The sequence below is a fragment of the Vicugna pacos genome, chromosome 2, assembly GCF_048564905.1.
Source record: "Vicugna pacos chromosome 2, VicPac4, whole genome shotgun sequence".
In the NCBI taxonomy this organism is placed as follows: Eukaryota; Metazoa; Chordata; class Mammalia; order Artiodactyla; family Camelidae; genus Vicugna; species Vicugna pacos.
The window spans coordinates 67,099,930-67,110,758 of record NC_132988.1 but is presented as its reverse complement, the minus strand read 5'-3'; the positions used below and the strand labels follow the sequence as shown (position 1 = coordinate 67,110,758).

The 10,829-nt window shown below is 36.6% G+C and overlaps 1 protein-coding gene across 2 annotated transcripts in view; it reads left to right on the top strand.

Annotated features, from left to right (window-relative positions):
* Positions 1-320: 320 nt before the first annotated feature.
* The window catches only part of CENPC (centromere protein C), a 78,168-nt gene continuing 67,659 nt past the window's right edge, over positions 321-10,829 (top strand). For both annotated transcript variants that reach the window (XM_072940815.1, XM_006217843.4), the window contains exons 1-4: positions 321-558; positions 5,513-5,559; positions 6,702-6,772; positions 7,442-7,536. In XM_072940815.1, the coding sequence (XP_072796916.1) occupies positions 541-558; positions 5,513-5,559; positions 6,702-6,772; positions 7,442-7,536 (231 nt within the window). In that variant the 5' untranslated portion in view covers positions 321-540. The remainder of the gene's footprint in view (positions 559-5,512; positions 5,560-6,701; positions 6,773-7,441; positions 7,537-10,829) is intronic.

Below are 10,829 nucleotides of genomic sequence, written 5' to 3'. Positions count from 1 at the left end.
GAAATATTTCTCTTCAAACGACTTCTGCAATTTGTACCTCTTATCCTTCCAAGTTTGACTTTTCACTATATGATAGAATTGTCGAGAAGTTTTACACCTCCACGTGAAGGGCAGAGTCCGAGTGGAAAAGGGGGGGGGGAGGAGGTGAGGAAGGCGCGACAGGAGGATGAGGGCAGGACTACGAGGTGATGGGCGGGGCTACTGGAAGAATGAGGGGCGGAGTTACGTAAGGCCGTCCTGAGAGAGAGTACAAGTGAGGGGGAGGGCCCGTAACGGTTTTCTGCGTCTGGAGTCGTACGACCCGCTTTGCGCATGTGCAGCTGGTTTTAAATTGCGTCAGGCGCGGTGCGCGGGTCGGCGCGCTCGGCGCGTCGCAGCTCCCGAGTTCCCGGTACCTCCCGCCCGCTGTCGCCTCAGGGCGCTGCTGGGCTCCCACTTTGGCTGCTAGCCGAGTGGCTGGGTCCTTACCGGGCTGCTTGGAGCTACGGACCGTGTGGACTTCCGCCCCAACCACCTCCGCAGGCGCAGCCGGGCCCGAACATGGCTGCCTGGGGTCTGGTAAGTGCAGGCCCGGCGCCCGCGCTGAGGCGGGGGAGAATGAAGCGTTAGCAGGTGTTGTGGCTTGTGGGGGGTTTCACTGGGACAGCCGCGCCAATTATTTGAGGTGGGAGTGATCGTGTGCGGATTGCCAGAGTTAATTTACTTGTATTGTTTCCTCAAGGTGTCTTGTAGTCCCGGGTGTGATGGCATCTTTCTCTTGTGGTTTCTACTTTTTTGCCTAACTCCATTTCCCAGTCCTCCATAGAAGTTTCTGGCCAGAGAAGTATTGAAACGCCTTGAAAGTGTGCCTTTGCTTCAGACTTGTTGGTCTGGAGGGGCGGGCATCTGCTGTTGACAGATAAAGTTTTCTGAAAGGCAGCTGCAACTTAAAAGTGCCAGCTGTGAATGGCTGAAGGGGGCGGGAACTCATTTTTTGTTTGCATGTTTCTGGACTCCCTTGGTACTCACTATTCTGTATTTCAGACTTCGTTTATAGTTACTGTATTTTATACAGCTGATTAACTTGTATCTTCTACTTTATCATTCCTTTTAAGAAAATTCAGTATCGATTAACTCGTATTTGTAATAGAGTTATGTATGTGTGCTTGTATGCATAGAGACCTGTATTATGGATTAAGAATATTGCCTGCCATTTTGGTAAACATTTCGTAGTGCCCACCTTCAAACCACCCGCAACTGCAGCTGCCCGCCTCGGTGTCATGTGCCTGAGGGGAAGTCAGAACAGAGAAAAACAGGATAATGGACCTAGATAGATAAGATACTTATTTAAGGAATAATTTCAATGAGTCCAGACTCTTGGAGCTTCCCATATTAGAGAAACACTAACATAATGAACTTGAGGTGTCCGTTTTTTATAATCAGCAGTAATCTTTTGATGTTTGACTATCTGTCCCCCCACCCCCCTGACCCAAAAAATTCCTGTATGTCCTGACTCCTCCCTTACCTCTTCGGAACCATTCCTCAGTTATCTAAGAGACCTTAGATATGGCCTATAGTTCTCAGTAAGGTCCCCAAGTAAAACTTAACTTGCAGATATTACCTTGTGCATTTTTTTTTCAGTTAACCATTATATATAATGTAAACAATGTACGTGCTTATGGTAAAAAGTATTCTCTATACCACCCTTTGATACTGTTGATGAGGAAAAAAATGATGGATCATATGGTAAGAGTATGTTTACTTTTGTGATAAGCCATGAAAGTGTCTTCCAAAGTGGCTGTGCCATTTTGCATTCCAATATGAGTGAGAATTTCCATTGTTCCACATTTGGGGTTGTTCTTCTAGATTTTGGTCATTTTTATAGGTGTGTAATGGTATCTCATTTTAATTTGCATTTCCCCTTGACATGTGTGGAATGTCTTTTCAAATGCTTATTTGCCATCTGTATATCTTCTTAGGTGAGGTGTCTGTTAAGGTCTTATTTTTAAATTGGGTTGTTTTCTTATTATTGAGTTTTAAGAGTTCTTTGTATATTTTGGATAACAGTCCTTATCAGATTTGCCTTTTGTAAATGTTTTCTCCCAGCCTGTGTTCTGTGGCTTGTCTTCTCATTCTTTCTCTCTTTCTTTAATACCATGATCAGTATTTTATTTGTATCAGTGTTGACATTCATTTTAAATCTGTGATCAATAATCATAATATCAATGATATTATTAATAAACAGTTTATTTTCTCACTGTGGTCTCTGCCTTTCTGTTAATGAATTTCTCCTACTTCTAGGATGATGTCCTTCAGAATATGGGAAGCTTAGACTGGTTGAAGCTTGTCGTAGTTCTCGCGCTAAACTTCTTTTCCTGCTTTCCATGCCTCCCGTCAGCCTTCTGTAATCATTGCCCTTGTTCCCCTCTTTCAAAGTTCTCTTTCCTTCTCTGTGTAATGGGCCTCCTAGGGGACTGCACTTAGATTCTGAGACTCAGGAAGAAAGAGATAGACGAAACGGAACTTGGAAGAGCAGCTGCTGGTCCATCCTGCTGTCTTCTCATTCTTTTGACCATAGGTTTGCTTTTAAAATGTCTATCATAAACTTAGAACTGCTTTGAGCCTTTTAGTTCTAATATCTGACTTTGTGTCATAATTCGTTTAAAAGATGAGGGGAGAGAGGAGTTGAGAGATTATCCTCACTCAGTCCTGGACTTCAGTGCTTTCTAACCTGGTGTGATTTTGTCCTGTAGGAGACATTTGGAAATGTCTGCAAAAATTTCTGGTTGTCTTGAGAGGGCATAGATGAGGGGGTGCTAAGAGCACCTAATGAGTGGAGGCCAGGGATGCCGCTAAACATTCTAAAATGCACAGGGCAGGCCCTCACAACAAAAGTTATCCAGCCCAAAATGTCAGTGATGCTGGGATTAAGAAACTCTGCTGTGCTGTATATTACTTTCCTTGAGAAACATAATCTCACAGTGAATGGAGGAAACTAAAATTGAAATTGAATGAAAAATGAGTTGAAGTAGCTGTTTTTGAATGTGTATTTTTGAAAGTTAAAATTTTCTCTATTCTAACTTTTAATTTAGAATTAAGAGACCTTGTTTGTCTTGTTCACCACTTGTTTTCTAGCAAGCCTAAATAACATTTAGCGGTGCTTGATTCGTATTTGCTGAATGAATGAGCTATCTTAGCCTTAAAATTTTTCTATTTAAAAGAGGAACAGAATACTTTACACGGGTTATTTAATATTCAGAAACATTCAGTGTACAGATTTGATGATTCTTTCAATTTATTGTGTGAAAATAGAAGGGAGATCTTAAATTAGCCCTTGGAAGGTAGTTAACCAACATTCTCAGGGGTTTACTTAAGTATTTCAGAACGCTGAGTACTGATGAGAGACCTTAGTGCTTCAGTTAAGTTTCCATCAAATGACTTGTGATGAAATGCAATCTTGTTAGATGTTTTTGTTCCTTAGTTTGCTACCTATAAAATAGATGTAATCTTTTGCTCCTTAGATACCTCCCAAAGATATAGGCTATGTGAAACACTCTTACCTTCTTTAAAGAAAGACATTTTTATCTCAAAAGTTTTTGGTCTTATGTATTTGGCATGTCAAAAAGATAACAAAAAATGGTGTTTATGTGATATACAATGCACTAGGCAAGGCTCTGGGAAGACTGTAAACTAGCTTAAGACACAATCTTTGCTCTCGAAATTTCTTAAAATGTAGTAGAGGTCTTCAGCTTCCAGGATAATTCAATCCAAAAACTGTTAGGTGGGGCCAAGCAAGGTAGCAGTCCCTATGGATGGGAAGCTACTGTGACCCAGAGGAGTGTGTAGGAGCCTTAGCTGAGTCAGAAGGGTGGCCCAGCTCAGGATGTTAGAGCATGAGTAGGGTAAAGAGAATGTCTACATGAGATGGGGTCATTTATATCCCATTGGGCCAAGTAAAAGTGAAGCTTACTAAGCATTTTGTGATAATAATATACTTACTTTTAAAAGCATACTATTCATCTATTACTGTCCAATTTTCAAATAGAAAATTAAACTTTGTAGATTTTACAATTAGAATATAGGACCCAGAGTATCGCAGATATACTCTCCATCTCCAATTTCAGCATGTCTGTGTTTTTTATTTTTCCTGTTGTTTCCATTGATGGGGACTGCTTCTTTACTGGGGTTACCTATTTTCTCTTTTTTGAAACATTCTAGCATCTTTTTATACTCAATTTTTCTAATATTTCACTCATATTCCTAAGTATGGATCTTCTTAAATTTTCATTATACTGACTGACCACTTATGTCCTACAGATTTGGGGAATTTGATTATATATCTTTTAGATTTTTATCTCTTGCCTTTTTGTTCTGTCTGGAATAATATTGGTCAGAAGTTGGACTTTCTGATTTCTTGGATCTTTATTTTTCCTCCCATTTTCCATCTCTTTGACTTTTGTTCTGTTTTTTTTTTTCTCTCTAGAAGTATCCTCAGCTGTTTCATAATTACTGCATTATTTTAGGTAATCATGTTTTTAATTATTAAGAATTTTTCTCACTCTCTGTCTTGTGCTTATAGTATACCATTTCTGATTTATGAGTCCAGTATTACCTCAAATCTCTCTTGAAGGTGCTAATTAGCATTTTCTATTTTGTGTGTGTTTTTTTTCTTTTCTTTTTTTTTTTTGGGGAATTATCTTCCTCATCCTTGCTATTAGTTTCCTCTTGGGCCTTTTTCTTTTTCATTTTTTAAAATTTATATCTTGATCTTCCTCTTTTATTTTAGAAACTTAGTGTCTGGTTATCCATAGATGCTGGTAATGTTTAAAACTGCGACAATGGAATACTGTTTTTGAGCGCTGCATTTATGGGGATAGGGAAAGTGGGGGGAGGGCATCTACTGTTCTCAGAAAATATAAATTTTCTTTGAATTGCTCTGTTTTTATTTCCTGTCTCTTTAGCTCCTTCAGATCTCGAGTTTCTGCATAGTTAGGGCTTTCTCCTGGCATAACAGCTTCACTCCTCATCCAGGACAGTATCTTGTGAGCTTACTTTAGGCCGCTTCTCCTTTTACTCTGTTTCATCAGTTACCACGTTTTCATTTGTTTTCCATCTACCAGAAGCTTGTTAAATTTGTTTGTCCACAGATAGTCCTCTCTTCCATTCTCCTTCTCATTGTCATTTTATGTCAGTTTATTATTTTACTACTTTAGAGGGATCTCCCTGCAGGGAAAGGTGATAAGTAGATATTATTAGTTAACCAACTTGAATTATTGGAAGCCCAGATAATATGATTTTAATGGAAAAGGTATGGGAGGAGGTGGAGGAATTGGAAGAGGATGGAATAAATCCCAGGGTAAGGAAATAGTGTAAACAAAGTTTTGGAAACAGTAGATATGAGGCAAGTTCTTTTTCACTTGATCCAGAAGAATTCCTCTTTATAGTATTATAATACACAATCACTAAATACTTGCTGAATGAATAAATGAAGAACTTAAATTTTCACCAGATTGATGATTTACTTTCCTTTCAGGATCATCTTAAAAATGACTATAGGAGAAGATTCTGCCGATCTTCCAGGTGATTTATATACTTAAGCTTTTAAGATGATTTTTATTCCCATCTTCAGAAAGTAGAATTTTTAAATGAAGAAAGGAAAAACTATTATCTCTAACTAAAATAATAATTTCTATGCCCACTGATTGTGTAGTCATCTTAGTTATTTTATATTAACAGAAGACTGTTAATACAAGCAGTGCAGTGACTTGATGGAAGTGAGAAAAGAAATTCACCTGTTAAATGGTGGACCAGGAAGAAGCAGTTTCAGTTCTGACTAAATGACAGCTATGGGGAAACACTCTAAAGTCGATTGAATGGTAATAATAGAAAGATGTAGTTTATTCCATGGGGCTAAAAGAAAAGGTGGATGTGGTTCTAAAAGGGCAGTAGAAGGATCTTTGTGGTGATGGAACTGCTCAGTATCTTAACTGTGGTGGCCATATCTGAACCTTCAAATGTGATAAACTACACAGAACTAAATACACATACAAACATAAACACACAAATGAGTACATGTAGAACTGGAGAAATCTAAATAAAATTGGTAGATTCTATCACTATATCCTGATTGTGACAGTAAACTATAGTTTTGTAAAATGTTACCATTGCAGGAAACTGGATGAAGTCAAGGAGGGATCTCTTCTGTGTTATTTCTTACAATTGTACATGAATCTACAATTGTGTCAATACAACTTTTAAGTAAAAATGTATACTGATTCATAAGCTCCTGTTAAGAGTAAAGATACTGAATCAAAAGTGAATTTGAGATCTTGTGGGGAAGACTGTGTTACTTGGAGCTGTTAGGACTTCTGACCATAGAGAATTAAAGAAGCATTTCAGGGTTGTTTGAATTTGCTCAAAAGAGTTTATGTTCTTGTTTAGATATAGCAGTAGTCTAAAACAGCTTTAGTCATGGCTATTCAGTCAAGTAATTTTATTGTTAATGTAGACAATGATGTATTACTAAACATCCTTTTCTAGGAACTCTTGGACTCCCAAATACTTGTTTTGTCCTCAGATAGTAATGGTGATATTTTTCCTATTAAGTAAATTAACATTTTATAGTAAGCAGATATGGGATTGTCAAAGTAGATGTTAATAGGTAGCAAATATCTTTTGGAAATGATATGTTGACATTTTCCCTTCTTTCCTGCTTTTTTTAGGGCACCTGACATTAATACGGAGCAAGGCCAGAATATACTGAAAACCTTACTAGACTGTTTTGAAGAAAAAAGTAAGGCTTCATTTCTACATGGACTTTGAGGGTTGGGATGGATGAAAATATAAATTTTTCCTATTAATATCAAATTCAGCAACTATAGTATTTAAATATATGTAAAATATTTTCCCAGGAATTTTGAGTACATGTACAGTTCTTGTACCTTCTGGTCCACTGAAGACAATACTGGCAAAAATGAGAATAATTTATTATTCCCTTCAGTCGTACTAGATTCCTATAGTCTAGAAGTCATAAATTTAATTATCATACACAGGAGAAAGTATTTCATGTAATGGAAATAAATGTGCAGAATTCTTGGGCTCACTGGAGAGCTTGAGATACTGTTTGGTGATTTCCTAAAGAAAAGATGAATTATGGCAAAAACTTTTCCAAGTGTGGGTCAGCATTAGAAGGTATTGGAACAAAAGAATAGGCCAACCAGAGAAAAACAGATGCATCTTTTTATAAGCTCTGAAAGAAGAACTGGCACATGTTTTTCCAGGAACCTTGCTTGTCTTTTTTAGTTCCAGATGCCTTCTAGGAACATTTGACTATCGAATTGATGCCTGTACTCGTTAAACTAATTGCATTTAAAAGAATCAACAGAATTCTTCAGACTTCTTTTAATTGTAACCGAAAGATTTTATACATATTTTGTTTTTAAAAATTTTTAACTTTTTTTAGGTCTTGCCAATGATTTTAGCACAAATTCTACAAAATCAGTGCTTTATTCAACACCTAAAATAAAAGACATTTGTATTCAGTCATCAAGCAAAGAGGTAAGTGAAAAAAGAGAACTGGTATAGGTTTAATATTTTAATGAATGAAGCAGTACACAATATATATAGTTAGATACATTTTGGTTCTTTGTCTTATTCTTAAAAGGAAATCCTATATTCCCATTGAGTTTATATAAAATGTAGAGGTATTTTTTGAAAAATTTGGCCTGACATTTCCTGTGTTTGAAATTAGAGGTCTGGGAGTTAGAATTATCAAATGTAATACAATCACTTTTCACTCTTCCTAAAATAATGCTTAAATTAGGTTTTTAGGAAAGTGGGCAACTACTAAAGTTCCTAATCCAGGTTGTCAAGTTTGGTTGTTTTCTGAAAACGGAAGGCAATTTATTGCTATACAGGGGACTCAATCTTTTATTGATTATATATATCTTAAGAGGATAGGTTGACGTAACTCTGTAAAATAGCACTTTGGAATAGAGTTTTTGAAGCTTATAATTGAAGACCAATTATTCAAAAGCACAACACTAATTGGAGAGAAGAATTGGATATAGACAAACCTTGTTTTATTGTGCTTTGCTTTATTGCCCTTCACAGACAGTGCATTATTTACAAATTGGAGGTTAGTGGCAACCCTATGTCAAGCAAGTCTGTCAGTACCGTTTTTCTGACAGTATTTGCTCACTTCGTGTCTCTTTGTCATATTTTGGTAATTCTCACAATATTTCAGATGTTGTCATTATAATCATATTTGTTAATGATGATTTGTGATCAGCGATCTTTGATGTTACTGTTGCAAAAAAATTGATATTTAGAAGGCTTAGATGATTAGCATTTTTTAGCAATAAATATTTTAAAATTAAGGTATGTACTTTTTTTAGACAATGCTATTGCTTTTTTAGATAATATGGTATATTAATATTAATATACTACAGTATAGTGTAAACATAACTTTTGTATGCACTGGGAAATTAAAAAATTCATGTGACTTGCTTTATTGCAATACTCACTTTATTGAGGTGATCTGGAACTGAACTCACAATATCTCCCAGGTATGCCTCGAGTGCTGGAAATAACATTCATTAGAAACTTGTGTAAACAAATAATTAAACATATATAGCTTTTTGGTTACAAGGAATGAAGACAGATCCATCCTGTCAGAATTGAGAGACCTTTAATGTGATAAATTGATTTTTGAAAGTTAAATCAGCTAAATTTCCTGGGATAATCATGACTTGGTCATAAAGTATTAACCTTATTTGGTTTGGTTTGCTAATATTTAAGATGCTTGCATCTATGTTCATGAACAATATTGTCTTTTTTCTCAAAATGTTCTTGTAGGGCTTAGGTATCAAGGTATCAAGGTTATGCTAGAGGTTCCACTTTTAGGTGGGATGTAATAGATTGCAAGATTGCAGTAGGTCAACACTCTTGGTGCAATTGCTAGTTAAAAAAGAGAATGAAATGCAAACATAATATTTTTAGATACATTGGGAGTTGTGGAAGCAATAAGGACTAGTTGAACTAAAATTCCAAAGAGAGAAGAATCCTTAGAAGATGAGTTGATGTTTGTTAATCATTTTCTTCCCTAGAGTATTTACTAATTTTGGGCAAAAGCTGAGGGTTTTGGATTGGCCCAGGCAGAGGGAGTCTACTGTGGGAAAGTAGGGCTTTTGTTACTAGTACAGGGGTGGCATGACAAATTGAAATCCTGGAGGCACCCCAGGTGGATAATCACTTTTCCTTAAAGAACATTTGTAAGTTCTGAGGTAGTCAGGAAACTTGGGCCGGAAAGGTAGAGTGAAACATGTAGTCTTGGTATGCTAACAAGGCAAAATCCTGTTGCAGGAAAGGAGCCCACTACAAATAGACATTTGCCACATTTTGAAGCAGTCTGGGCCAGAGGCTAAAAACATGTTAAACAAAAACCTCCAAAGGACTGAACTGAATACATTGTAATCTTTAAGGGCTAAACAGGCTCACCAGGTTCTCAGTCACCCAGAAGAACTCATTCTGAAGGACACAGGGCAGGTTACAAGTGGCCTGGGTCTTACTAAAATTTTATGTCAGATCCAGCTCAATCCTTGAGAGGGAGGATCTAATCATTTCAATCCATTCTGCTTAAAAGGAGAAAAGGAGAACCTACTATATAGAAAGATATTATTGGGAGCTTCTACTTTTTTTAAATAAAACCTTTTGCTTTGAGATAATTGTAGATTTACAAGCAGCTATAAGAAATAGTAGAGTGGAAGACCCTGTAGGCTTTACCTAGTTTCCTGTAAAGGTACCTTCTTGCAAAAACTATAGTACAACATCACAAGTAGCGTACTGACACTGATGCAGACAGGATATAGAACAATTCCACCACTACAGGATCCCTTTTATCCTTTTATAGCAGTACTTACTTCTCTCTCACCCTCACCCACTCAACTCCTGAAACCCCTAATCTGTTCTCCATTTCTACAATTTTGTTATTTCAAGAATGTTACTTAAATGGAGTCATATAGTATATAACTTTTTGGACTTGTCTTTTTCACTTAGTATAATTCTTTGGTGATTCATCCAGGATTTTGTGTATATCAATAATTCATTTCTTTTTATTGCTAAGTGGTATTTCATGATATAGATATACCACAGTTTGCTTAGCCACTCCCTTATCTCTTAGTTTTCTCGATTTAATTATCATGGTTTTAAAATTTGTTGATTTTCTGTGCACCTCTGACTAATTTGTCACCAGTTTTTCTGACAGAATGGTGAATGTATTCTCAGTGTATGTAGACCCATCAAGTAATTTATCATTTTCAATTTTTTTCTGGAGATATCCTTTGTAGATTTCTCTACTCTGATTTTTGCTTCTGTCCACCCATAGGCTTGTCACATAGGTGTTGCTGTGTGACTTCCCTTTATCATCCAGGGAAGTTCCTTGTCTTTTCTTTTTTTTGTTTGGTGGACTGATCCTTTAGTAGCTTCCTGAGAATTTAAGACCTTAAATGTTTGAAAATAGCATAACTTTACCCTCATGATGGATAATTACAGGTATAAAATTCTAGGTCGGAAATGATTTTCCGTCAGATTCCTAAAGACGTGCTCTTTTTTTTTTTAATAAAGCTTCTCGTGTTGTTGAGAATGCTGTTTTGACTCCTTGATCCTTTGTGAGTCACTATTTTTTCACATTTGTAAGCTTTTAGAATCTTTTCATCTGTCTTTAGTGATCTGAAATTTCATGGTATTTCTTGTTGTTAGGTTCTTCTAACTTTTTGTGTTAGGATTTTTTGGTACAGTTCTATTTCCTGCAGGTAACTTTTTTGCTTACTTTGCTCATTGCCTTTTACACT